The sequence below is a fragment of the Mus caroli genome, chromosome 3 (genome assembly GCF_900094665.2).
Source record: "Mus caroli chromosome 3, CAROLI_EIJ_v1.1, whole genome shotgun sequence".
Classification (NCBI taxonomy): domain Eukaryota; kingdom Metazoa; phylum Chordata; class Mammalia; order Rodentia; family Muridae; genus Mus; species Mus caroli.
Genome location: NC_034572.1, coordinates 52,882,163 through 52,895,853, shown reverse-complemented (window position 1 = coordinate 52,895,853; position 13,691 = coordinate 52,882,163). Strand labels below are relative to the sequence as shown.

Here is a 13,691-nt window from a genome sequence, read left to right as displayed (position 1 = left end):
TTTTGACTTCTTCCTTTCCAATTTGTATCCACTTGATCTCCCTTTGTTGTCGAATTGCTTTGGCTAGGACTTCAAGTACAATGTTGAATAGGTAGGGAGAAAGAGGGCAGCCTTGTCTAGTCCCTGATTTTAGTGGGAATGCTTCCAGCTTCTCACCATTTACTTTGTTGTTGGCCACTGGTTTGCTGTAGATTGCTTTTATCATGTTTAGGTTTGGGCCTTGAATTCCTGACCTTTCCAAGACTTTTATCATCAATGGGTGTTGGATTTTGTCAAATGCTTTCTCCGCATCTAACTAGGTGATCATGTGGTTTTTGTTTTTGAGTTTGTTTATATAGTGGATTACATTGATGGGTTTCTCTATATTAAACCATCCCTGCATCCCTGGAATGAAACCTACTTGGTCAGGATGAATGATTGTTTTAATGTGTTCTTGGATTTGGTTACTGAGAACTTTATCGAGGATTTTTGCATTGATATTCATATGGGAAATTGGTCTCAAGTTCTCTATCTTTGTTGGATCTTTCTGTGGTTTAGGTATCAGAGTAATTGTGGCTTCATAGAATGTGTTGGGTAGAGTACCTTCTGCTTCTATTTTGTGGAATAGTTTGTGCAGAAGTGGAACTAGATCTTCTTTGAAGTTCTGATAGAACTCCACACTGAACCCATCTGGTCCAGGGCTTTTTTTGGTTGGGAAACTATTAATGACTGCTTCTATTTCTTTAGTGGACATAGGTCTGTTTAGGTCATTAAAATCATCCTGATTTAACTTTGGTCCCTGGTATCTGTCTAGAATTTTGTCCATTTCATCCAGGTTTTCCAGTTTTGTTGAGTATAGCCTTTTGTAGAAGGATCTGATGGTGTTTTTGATTTTTTCAGTTCTGTTGTTATGTCTCCCTTTTTATTTCTGATTTTGTTAATTAGGATGCTCTCCCTGTGCCCTCTAGTGAGTCTGGCTAAGGGTTTATCTATCATGTTGATTTTCTCAAAGAACCAGCTCCTTGTTTGTTGATTCTTTGAATAGTTCTTGTTTCCACTTGGTTGATTTCACCCCTGATTTTGATTATTTCCTGCCATCTACTCCTCTTGGGTGAATTTGCTTCCTTTTGTTCTAGTGCTTTTAGGTGTTTTGTCAAGCTGCTAGTGTGTGCTCTCTCTAGTTTCTTTTTGGAGGCACTCAGAGCTATGAGTTTTCCTCTTACTAATGTTTTCATTGTGTCCCATAAGTTTGGTTATTGGTAGATTCACTTTCATTAAACTCTAAAAAGTCTTTTATTTCTTTCTTTTTTCCTTTCTTGTCCAAAGCATTATTGAGAGTGTTGTTCAGTTTCCACATGAATGTTGGCTTTCTATTATTTATGTTGTTATTGAAGATCTGCCTTAGTCCATGGTGATCCGATAGGATGCAAGGGACAATTTCAATATTTTTGTATCTGTTGAGGTCTGTTTGTTACCAATTATATGGTCAATTTAGGAGAAGGCACTATGAGGTGCTAAGAAGAAGGTATATCCTTTTGTTTTAGGATAAAATGTTCTGTAGATATCTGTTAAATCCATTTCTTTCATAACTTCTGTTAGTTTCACTGTGTCTCTGTTTAGTTTCTGTTTACATGATCTTTCCAGTGATGAAAGTGGTGTGTTGAAGTCTCCCACTATTATTGTTTGAGGTATAAGGTGTGCTTTGACCTTAACTAACATTTCTTTAATGAATGTGGTTGCCCTTGCATTTGGAGCATAGATATTCAGAATTGAGAGTTCCTCTTGGAAGATTTTACCTTGGTGAGTATGAAGTGTCCCTCCTTGTCTTTTTTGATAACTTTGGGTTGGAAGTTGATTTAATTCGATATTAGAATGGCTACTCCAGCTTGTTTCTTCAGAGCGTTTGCTTGGAAAATTGTTTTCCAGTCTTTCACTCTGAGGTAGAGTCTATCTTTTTCCCTGAGATGGGTTTACTGTAAGCAGCAAAATGTTGGATCCTGTTTGTGTAGCCAGTCTGCTATTCTATGCCTTTTTATTAGGGAATTGAGTCCATTGATATTAAGAGATATTAAGGAAAATTAATTCTTGCTTCCTATAATTTTTGTTGTTAGAATTGGCATTTTGTTCTTGTGGCTGTCTTCTTTTAGGTTTGTTGAAGGATTACTTTCTTGCTTTTTCTAGGGTGTGTTTTCTGTCCTTGCATTTTTTTTTCTGTTATTATCCTTTGAAGGGCTGAATTCATGGAAAGATATTGTTTGAATTTTGTTTTGTCATGGGATACTTTGGTTTCTTCATCTATGGTAATTGAGAATTTGGCTGGGTATAGTAGCTTGGGCTGGCNTTTGTGTTCTCTTATTGTCTGTATAACATCTGTCCAGGATCTTCTCGTTTTCATAGTCTCTGGTGAGAAGTCTGGAGTAATTCTAATAGGTCTGCCTTTATATGTTACTTGACCTTTTTCCCTTGCAGCTTTTAATATTTTGTCCTTACTTAGTGCATTTGTTGTTCTGATTATTATGTGTCTGGAGGAATTTATTTTCTGGTCCAGTCTATTTGGAATTCTGTAGGCTTCTTGTATGTTCATGGGCATCTTTTTCTTTAGGTATGGAAAGTATGTGAAATTTAAACTAAACAAGTGTGATTATCCATTTTGCATGATATTACTTCAGATGTGGTTTTCGTGTCTAATGCAAGGGAAGGTATTTTAAGAGGTTGGGGGCAGATTCTAGGCTTTGAATCCCGGGCAGTGTGCTTGCCAGGTATATATGCTACCAGAGGACTATGCAAACTTCACTTTTAAAAGTAAACTGTTTCAAAATGTGGTTTTGATAAAATATCCTGAATTGCTCTGTAGTTTGTGCTGGCCTTGAACTTATGAGCCTCCTGGTCCAACAACTCAAGAACCAGATATTAGGAAATTGTAATGATTCTGGCTCAACCTGCCAATGATAGGAAAAAATGAAACATTATTTATGAACCACTATATTCTTTACAATAATGGATTTTACACTCATGATTTGAGTTTCTATAGATAAAATATAAAATTATCAATTTTTTAATCAATATCATTGATGAGTGCGTTAGTCACTCTTTTCCTCTGAGACTAAATATCTGGCAAGAAGCATTTAACGGAAAGAGGGGATTTTAACAGCTCCTAGTTTGAAACATTCAGTTCATAATGGCAGGAAAGGTATGGCAGTGGAAATTGCTTATGACTATGGCAGTAGGAACATTGTATAGAGTGTAAAGCCATCTTCTGATTCTGTTGTAAGGGTGATACCTTTCCCACAAAGTCCAGGTTGGTGTCACAAGAGACTGTCACATGTAAAAAGATTGTGAGAAGCAGAGATGTGGCCGCAAAGTTGCCTTCCTGTGCTTCAAGGGTCAGATACTTTGGACTAGATTTGACCCTCTGACCCACCTGACTTGCTAAGGTTAAGACATCCATTGTTGTTCCTCATCAGGTGTTCAGTGTCCTAGATAAATGTTAACACTGCCAACTATTCAGCAATTGTCCTCTTTGGTGAAAAAGGACCTTTACCTGGTCACCAAAGTCTCTACAGAAGATTTGGTATGTGATATTCTGAAATTGTTTTAGTGTATTATGATCCAAATTCAGGAGTTTATAATAAATGATGCTGATAGTAATGAGTATTTATGATGACTGTTATTTGAAATAAAAATTATAATGAAGTCGAAAGTAAAGTTTAATACAAAAACTTAGAGGTAAAGAAAGTATTTCCACCATGAAAACTTGCTAGCTTTAGTACAGTGGGTATTAAAAGACAAAGGAATATAGTGGTTCAGATCAGCACAGGACTAATACAATTTGAAGCCCAGACCCCATCCCCAATGGATAATATATTGTGGCATTTATTCCAGACTATTTTCATTTAAAGCATGTGGAATATTCAACTACTACCTAGAGAATTAATGTTCTCCGACTTTTTCTTTGTTAAGTGCAATACTTTTTATTTAATGAGTGTGTGTGTGTGTGTGTGTACATGGGTTTATGTTAGTATACACATTTTAAATGTGTGTACTTACATATGCATGTTCACATGTATGGTTATGCATGTAGACTCCAGAAGTTGACATTAAGTGTCTTCTTCTATATTTCTCTACCTTATTTTTTAAAATGGGTCTTTAACAGGGCCTAAGATATCTGAGCAGCTAGATTTGCTGTACATTGAGATTCAGGATTCCCCTCAAGTCCATCCTACCCACACAATGCTAAGGTAGCAGGTATATGCTGCTATGCCCAGGTTTCTATGTCCTGGCCATCTGTACTCAGCTCACCAAGCTTGTTTCAACTAATAATTTAATGACTGAGCCATCTCCATGTACTCCACATCTGATTGGAATAATTTCTCATCTATTTTCTTTTGTATTTCAATATGGCATTAAAAGGTCATCTACCTTATAACTTTGGTGTTCCTCAGGTACAAGCATGTGTGCTAAGTCACTTGTAAGCCCTGATACACATGAAGATGCTGAAACAAACTNTGCTCATTGAAGAATCTTTCTCTACTCCTCTGAAAGGCTTCATTTCATTTAGAAAATTCCTATTCTAAAACCACTGGGAAGTAACAAGAATCTAGAAAGATTTTCTTGAGAAATTTTTTATTTCTTCATTTCTTCCTGACCTGTACAACCTGCTTCTATTGTTCTGTAATTTGAAATAGTGCAGATGGTTAGCCTTGTGATGAGCTAAGGAATTTCCCAGAATTCTTTCATTTTGTGTAAGTCCTTTTCCTTTACAAGGGCTTTATGGCCTTGAGTAAATCCTCGTGCTTTCCCACCCATGCACAAGTTCCAGAAATAATGACTCAGAGACTTAAACATATATGAATAAATCCCTAGACCACACATTTTAGCTTCCTCCCACTAGCTTAATTATCCCACTTCCTCTATTCTAACTACCCCCGTGTGGTTAATTACCTCTCCTCAGGTTCATTTAAACATCTTCCTAAGAGTTTGGGGCAAATCTTGCAGCATCTGACTCAATCCCAGAAATCCTCTTACTCTACCAGTACTTCCACCTCCTTATTTCCTGCCTATGCTCATAGACCAACAGCATTTTATTGACAAGTGATGTTTTTATACGTTGCACAAGCAATTCTCTCTATACTTGAGAGCACTTTGAATAGTTTGGGATTTCCTAAAGAATGGCAGCAGATACAGTCACTGATGCAGAAGTGCTGTAGAAGCTGGTGCTCTTAAGGTTCTCAAGCTCACAGGTGAAGTCTAGGTTCACTGCTACAGAGTGTACATGAAGAAAAGAATTTAGCTGCAGACTCAAGACTCCTCTTATTTCTGATAAGAAACAAGGACTTCACATGCAACATTCTGCATCTTTTTCTGATCTTCTGCTTTTCATAAATTATTCTGTCTCATCTATCACTGTTATCACACCACACTACTTAGATCAATGTTTTCTTTATTATGCCATGGTCCATTAGACTAGACATTATATGTAAGTATTGGCAATTGTATTTCATTATACTTGTAGATTTTTCTCATCATATTACTCAGGTCAAATATTCTTCTAGGGAAACTAGACATAATAACACATGATTATTATTATTATAGAAATTGGGAAACTGAGTCAGGAGGAAACTATGTTCTAGAACAGCCTGAGATTCACAACAAAGATTTATTAAAACAGAAGCTAAATCTCTTAAAAGAACAAACAACAAATACATTGTAGTTATTCTGTCATATTTACTAGGATGCTTCTGATCATCCTGACCATACTCCTGTTTGCTTGTTATATGTGAATAAATGTGTAAGAAACAGAATATGCATTGTTCCTGAACAGATGAAATTAGAATGACATACTCTCATGTCTAAGTTAATGAGTAAATTTTATGAAAAAAAATCACTGATAATGTTTCATATTAATAAATCAATTTTACCTCAGGCTATTAAAGTAAAACTGCCAATCCTTTTGTGTGGAAGTTATTGACTCATTAATATTCATTATATTTCTAGCTACGAAATGATCCAGAATTCAAAAATAAAATCAAGGCACAAGCCTTACTATACCCTGCCCTACAAATGATTGACACCTTTCTGCCATCTCACCGAGAGTATGGACATGGTCCAATCCTGCACAGGGAGATGATGCTACGGGTGGCATCTCTATATGTGACTAAAGACTCATCACTGACTCAGGCCTTACTGAGAAATGTGCACATGCCCGAAGAATCAAGGCACCTATTCAAGTTTGCTAACTGGAGTGACTTTCTTCCTGAGAAGTATAAAAAGAACCATGTTTACACTGAACCAGTGCTTGGAAAATGGAATGCTTCCTACCCAGCATTTATGGACAGCAGAATGTTTCCTTTGTTAGTCAATGACTCCCAGTTGCAGAATTTGCCTCTCACTTACATCCTCTCTTGTGAACATGATCTATTGAGAGATGATAGTTTCATTTACATCACTCAGCTTAGAAATGTTGGAGTTAGGGTTATTCATGAGCACATAGAGGAAGGTGTTCATGGGGCTCTCTCATTCACTATGGGTACATTGGCTTTACATCTAGGATTTAAAATAAGAGATATGTATATTCGTTGGTTAGAGGAAAACCTACCTATAAATTAGAGGTACATGTAGCCATGAAGTGATCTAGTTAGAAAAGTAATCTGATAGCTGTATTTGAGCTACTGTATGATGAATGGGCACAAAATAATCTGAGTTTGGGGTAAACTATATTTCAGTTTGAATAAAGAGGACTGAATATGTTTGAGAAAGTTACTTCATCTTCTAAGTCTTAGAAATATTGCTAAAATGAGGATATTCACTTCATGATTGCAATTAATTTATATTTATCAGGAAAGATATATTCTGAGTCTTCAAAAATGATAGGATAGTGCAAAAATGTGGTGACATACAGGCTTGCAATATGGATGGAATCTTGATGACTGGCTGGGTTGGCACATTCCTNTCCAGTACCCCAGAGGCAACAAGGTACAGAAATCTGAGAGTCAAGGTTCAGATGATCTATATAGCTAATTCTAGTACAACCATGGCTATATAGTGGCATGCTGTCTCAAGAAAAGAAAAATTTTAATAAATATCAAAGAAAAGAAACCACAAATGAGAAGAAAATGTGATAAAGTACAATTGTAGTGACATTTCTATCGACTGAGCATTGTAATGTACTTGTGCTATGGTTTTTCCAGTCATGTGCTATCCATACATTATTTTAGTCAGTTGTAGGTAAATTAAGGTAGTTGTTCTTGTTATTCATCTCATGGAATTTATATATTGCTTTTCAAGAGAACAATCTGTGTATTGGAGGAAACTGTTAACATTTCACTGCACATATTCCTAAAGCCCTTTAATGGAGGGATGGTACCCAGTCAACTACAGGCTGTAGGTATAATTACTTATAGCATTCTTTTGAATTCCTGAGGTGATCCACTGTGTGCGCAGAGACTGCATATCCAGGGAGTTATCTGAGTTGATGATCTCCAGACACGTTTGCTTTCCTGTGATGATGGAACTCAAGTTCCTATCAGCACAAATGAATTCAAAATAGCTGCATTTCCACTGGGAAACCGCGAAATTAAAGCTATTTCTCTGAGGTCCTGGTCATTCTGCTGCTCGTTTATGATTGTTTGACATGTTTAGTGCTTATTCTGTTTTTTTTCTTTTTTAGACATTTATTTTGTTTATTTACATTCCCAGTCTATGGCTCTTAAAAATGAAATCAGTAGTCAGATTTTTTTTCTCTACACAGATATTTTTATTTTGGATATTTTTATTTTAATCAGTGTTCTTGAATACCTTTTTTGTTTTGTTTTGAATGTTTTCTTTTTTTACATTTCAAATGTTTTCCCCTTTCCAGGTCTCCCCTTCCCCTATCTTATCATCCCTCCCCCTGCCTCTATGAGGTTGCTCCCCTACCAAGCCACCTACTACTGTCTTCCAGTCCTAGCATTCACCTACACTGGAGCACCAAACACCCTCAGGGCAAGGACCGTTCCTCCTTCCACTGATGTCCAACAAGGTCATCCTAAGCCACAACTGTGATCAGATGTCTCTACATGTGTACTCTTTAGTTGATGGTACAGTACCCGGAAGCTCCAGGGAATCTGGGCAGCTGATACTATTGCTCCCCCCATGGAGCTGCAAACCCCCTCAGCTCCTTCAGTCCCTTCTCCAACTCCTCCATCGGGGACCTCATTCTCAGCCCAATGGTTGGCTATGAGCATCCACCTCTATATTTGTCAGGCTCTGGCAGAGCTTCTCAGAAGACAGCAATACCAGGCTCCTATCAACATGCATTTCCCAGCATCTACAATAGCATCTGGGTTTGGTGACAGTATGTGGGATGGATCCCCAGGTGTGCAGTCTCTAGATGGCCTTTTCTTCAGGCTCTGCTCCATACTTTGTCTCTATATTTCCTCCTGTGAGTGTTTTGTTCCCCCACTGAAGCATCTGCACTTTCCTGTCTTCCTTCTTGGGCTTCATATGGTCTGTGAATTGTGTCTTAGGTATTCTGAACTTTCAGGCTAATGTCCACTTATCAATGAGTGCATGCCATGTGTGTTTTTTTGGTGACTGGGTTACCTCACTCAGGATGGTATTTTCTAGTTCTGTCCATTTGCATAAAAATTTCATGAAGTCATTATTTTTAATAGCTGAATAGTACACTATTGTATAAATGTACCACATTTTCTTTATCCATTCCTCTGTTGAAGGACATCTGGGTTCTTTCCAGCTTCTGGCTATTATAAATATGACTACTATGAACATAGCAGGGTGTGTGTCCTTATAACATGTTGGAGCATCTTCTGGGAATATGCCTAGGAATGGTGAAGATGGGTCCTCAGGTAGTACAATATTAAATTTTCTGAGGCACAAATAGACTGATTTCCAGAGTGGTTGTACCACCTTACAATTCCACCAGCAATGGAGGAGTATTCCTCTTTCTGTACATCCTCACCAGGATCTGCTGTCACCTGAGGTTTTTTTTTTCTTTTTCCAATTTTTTATTAGGTATTTTCTTCACTTATATTTCAAATGCTATCCCGAAAGTCCCCTAAACCCCCCGCTGCTCCCCTCTCCACCCACTCCCACTTCTTGGCCCTGGTGTTCCCCTGTACTAGAGTATATAAAGTTTTCAAGACCTAGGGACCTCTATTCCCAATGATGGCGGCTAGACCATCTTCTGCTACATATGCAGCTAGAGACACAAGCTCTGGGGGTACTGGTTAGTTCATATTGTTGTTCCATCTATAGAATTGCAGACACCATCAGCTCCTTGGGTACTCTCTCTAGCTTCTCCATTGGGGACACTGTGTTCCATCCACTAGCTGACTGTGAGCATCCATTTCTGTGTTTGCCAGGTACTGGCATAGCCTCACAAAAGTCAACTTTATCAGGATCCTTTCAGCAAAATCTTGCTGGCGTATGCAATAGTATCTGGGTATGGTGGCTGATTATGGGATGGATCCCAGGGTGCAGGAGTCTCTGGATGGTCCATCCTTTCATTTCAGCTCCAACTTTGTCTCTGTAACTCCTTCCATGGGCGTTTTGTTCTCAATTCTAAGAAGGGTCGAAGAAGTGTCTACACTTTGGCCTTTGTTCTTCTTGAGTTTCATGTGATTTGCAAATTGTATCTTGGGTATACTAAGTTTCTGGGCTAATATCCACTTATCAGTGAGTACATACCATGTGCATTCTTTTGTAATTGGGTTCCCTCACTCACTTCAGATCCATTCATTTGCCTAGGAATTTCATGAATTCATTGTTTTTAATTGCTGAGTAGTACACCATTGTGTAAATGTACCACATTTTCTGTATCCATTCCTCTGCTGAGGAACAGCTGGGTTCTTTCCAGCTTCTGCTATTATAAATAAGGCTGCTATGAACATAGTGGAGCATGTGTCCTTATTACAAGTTGGAATGCTTCTGGGTATATGCCCAGGAGAGGCATTGCTGGATCCTCCGGTAGTAATATGTCCAATTTTCTTAAGACTGCCAATTTGATTTCCAGAGTGGTTGTACAAGCTTGCAATCCCACCAACAATAGAGGAGTTTTCCAATTTCTCTACATCCTAGCAAGCATCTTGTGTCACCTGATTTTTTTTTCTTAGCCATTCTGACTGGTGTGAAGTGGAATTTCAGGGTTGTTTTGATTTGCATTTCCCTGATGATTAAGGATGTTGAACATTTTTTCAGGTGCTTCTTATCCATTTGATATTCCTCAGTTGAGAATTCTTTGTTTAGCTCTGTGACCCAATTTTTAATGGAATTATTTGATTTTCCAAAGTCTACCTTCTTGAGTTCTTTATGTATATTGGATAATAGTCCCCTATCTGATTTTGGATTGGTAAAGATCCTTTCCCAATCTGTTGGTGGCCTTTTTGTCTTATTGACAGTGTCTTTTGCTTTACAGAAGCTTTACAATTTTATGAGGTCCCATTTGTCATTTCTCCACCTTACAAAGCAAGCCATTGCTGTTCTATTCAGGATTTTTTTTTCCCTGTGCCCATGTCTTTGAGGCTTTCCCCCCACTTTCTCCTCTATAAGTTTCAGTGTCTCTGGTTTTATGTGGAGTTCCTTGATCCACTTAGACTTGACCTTTATACAAGGAGATAAGAATGGATCAATTCGCATTCTTCTACGTAACTGTCAGTTGTGCCAGCACCATTTGTTGAAAGTGCTGTCTTTTCTCCACTGGATGGTTTTAGCTCCTTTGTCAAATATCAAGTAACCATAGGTGTGTGATGTCATTTCTGGGTCTTCCATTTTATTCGATTGATCTACCTGTCTGTCCCTGTACCAGTGCCATGCAGTTTTAATCACAATTGCTCTGTAGTACAACTTGAGCTTGGGCATTGTTATTCCACCAGAGATTCTTTTATCATTGAGAAGAGTTTTTGCTATCCTAGGTTTTTTTGTTATTCCAGAAGAATTTACAAATTGCCCTTTCTAATTTGTTGAAGAATTGAGTTGGATTTTGATGGGGATTGCACTGAATCTGTAGATTACTTTCAGCAAGATAGCCATTTTTATTATATTGGTCATGCCAATCCACGAGCATGGGAGATCTTTCCATCTTCTAAGATCTTCTTTGATTTCTTTTCAGAGACCTAAAGTTCTTATCATACAGATCTTTCACCTCCTTAGTTAGAGTCACAAAAGGTATTTTATATTATTTATGACTACTGTTAAGGGTGTTATTTCCCTAATTTCTTTCTCAGCCTGTTTATCCTTTGTGTACAGAAAGGCCATTGATTTGTTTGAGTTAATTTTATATCCAGCTACGCCACTGAAGCTGTTTATCAGGTTTAGGAGTTCTCTGGTGGAATTTTTAGGGTCACTTATATATACTATCATATCATCTGCAAATAGTGATATTGTGACTTCTTCCTTTCCAATTCATATCCCCTTGATCTCCTTTTGTTTTCGAATTGCTCTGGCTAGGACTTCAAGTACTATATTGAATAGGTAGGGAGAAAGTGAGTAGCCTTGTCTAGTCCCTGATTTTAGTGGGATTGCTTCGAGCTTCTCTCCATTTGTTCTGATGTTGGCTACTGGTTTGCTATAGATTGCTTTTATTATGTTTAGGAATGGGCCTTGAATTCCTGATCTTTCCATGACTTTTATCATGAATGGGTGTTGGATCTTGTCAAATGCTTTCTCAGCATCTAACGAGATGAACCTGTGATTTTTGTCTGTGAGTTTGTTTATATAGTGGATTACGTTGATGGATTTCCATATATTAAACCATCCCTGCATCCCTGGAATGAAGCCTACTTGCTCATGATGGATAACCATTTTGATGTGTTCTTGGATTCAGTTTGCAAGGATTTTATTGAGTATTTTTGCATCGATATTCATAAGGGAAATTGGTCTGAAGTTCTCTTTCTTTCTTGGATCTTTGTGTGGTTTAGGTATCAGAGTAATTGTGGCTTCATAGAATGAATTGGGTACAGTACCTTCTGTTTCTATTTTGTGGAATAGTTTGAGGATAGTTGGAAGTAGGTCTTCTTTGAAGGTCTGATAGAATTCTGCACTAAAATATCACCTGGTCCTGTGATATTTTTTTATTAGATATTTTTTTTTATACATTTCAAATGCTATCCTGAAAGTTCCCTATACCCTCCCTCTGCCCTGCTCCCCTACCCACCCACTCCTGCTTCTTGGCCCTGGCATTCTCCTGTATTGGGGCATATAAAGTTTGCAATACTAAGGGGCCTCTCTTCCCAGTGATGGCTGATTAGGCCATCTTCTGCTACATAAGCAGTTAAAGTTACAAGCTCTGGTTATTTCATATTGTTGTTCCACCTATATGGTTGCAGACCCCTTCAGCTCCTTGAGAATCTTTTGGTTGGGAGACTATTAATGACTGCTTCTATTCTTTAGGGGAAAAGAGACTGTTAAAATCGTTAATCTGATACTTATTTAACTTTGGTACCTGGTATCTGTCTAGGGAGTTGTCCATTAGGATCTCATTGTATTTTGGATTTCCTCAGGATCTGTTGTTATATCTCCCTTTCATTTCTGATTTTCTTACTTCTCCTGTACCCTCTAGTGAGTCTGGCTAAGGGTTTATTTATCTTGTTGATTTTCTCAAAGAACCAGCTCCTGGTTGATTCTTTGAAAAGTTCTTTTTGTTTCCACTTGGTTGATTTCTGCTCTAAGTTTGATTATGTCCTGCTTTCTATTCCTCTTGGGTGAATTTGCTTCCTTTCATTCTAGAGCTTCTAGGTGTATGCTAGTGTATGCTCTCTATAATTTCTTTTTGGAGGCACTCAGACCTATGTGTTTTCCTCTTAGGACTGCTATCATTGTATCCCATAAGTTTGGGTATGTTGTGGCTTCTATTTCATTAAACTCTAAAAAGTCTTTAATTTCTTTATTTTTTCCTTGATCAAGGTATCATTGAGTAAAGTGTTGTTCAGTTTCCATGTGAATCTTGGCTTTGTATTATTTATGCTGTTATAGTACATGGTGATCTGATAGGGTGCATGGGATAATTTCAATAATTTTATATATGTTAAGGCCTGTTTTGTGACCAATTATATGGTCAGTTTGGGGGAAGGTACCATGATGTACTGAGAAGATGTAACCTTTTGTTTTAGGATAAAATGTTCTGTAGATATCTGTTAAGTCCATTTGTTTCATAACTTCTGTTAGTTTCGCTGTGTCCCTGTTTAGTTTCTGTTTCCAGGATCTGTCCATTGGTGAGAGTGGGGTTTTAAGTCTCCCACTATTATTTGAGAGGTGCAATGTGTGCTTTGAGCTTACTAAAGTTTCTTTAATGAATGTGGCTGCCCTTGCATTTGAAGCATAGATGTTCAGAATTGAGACTTCATCTTGGTAGCTTTTACCTTTGATGAGTATGAAGTGCCCCCTCCTTGTCTTTTTGATACCTTTGAGTTGGAAGTCGATTTTATTCGGTATTAGAATGGCTACTCCAGCTTATTTCTTTGGACCATTTGCTTTGAAAGTTGTTTTCCAGTCTTTTACTCTGATGTAGTGTCTGTCTTTGTCCCTGAGGTGGATTTTCTGTAAGCAGCAAAATGTTGGGTCCTGTTTGTGTAGCCAGTCTATTAGTCTATGTCTTTTTATTGGGGAATTGAGTCCATTGATGTTAAGAGAAATCAAATAAAAGTAATTGTTGCTTCCTGTAACTTTTGTTGTTAAAGTTGGGATTCTATTCTTGTGGTTGTATTCTTTTAGTTTTGTTG

General features: G+C 37.7%; 1 protein-coding gene and 1 pseudogene across 1 annotated transcript; one reads left to right on the top strand and one right to left on the bottom strand.

The window, feature by feature from the left end:
• LOC110291820 overlaps window positions 1-3,427 on the bottom strand; it is a 162,011-nt pseudogene extending 158,584 nt beyond the window's left edge.
• A 36-nt stretch (window positions 3,428-3,463) lies between these two features.
• LOC110291819 (arylacetamide deacetylase-like 2) lies at window positions 3,464-6,585 on the top strand. The gene is made up of 2 exons (XM_021159074.1): window positions 3,464-3,550; window positions 5,974-6,585. Exons 1-2 carry the CDS (start codon window positions 3,464-3,466, stop codon window positions 6,583-6,585), a joined length of 699 nt encoding a protein of 232 aa, XP_021014733.1.
• Window positions 6,586-13,691: the final 7,106 nt, after the last annotated feature.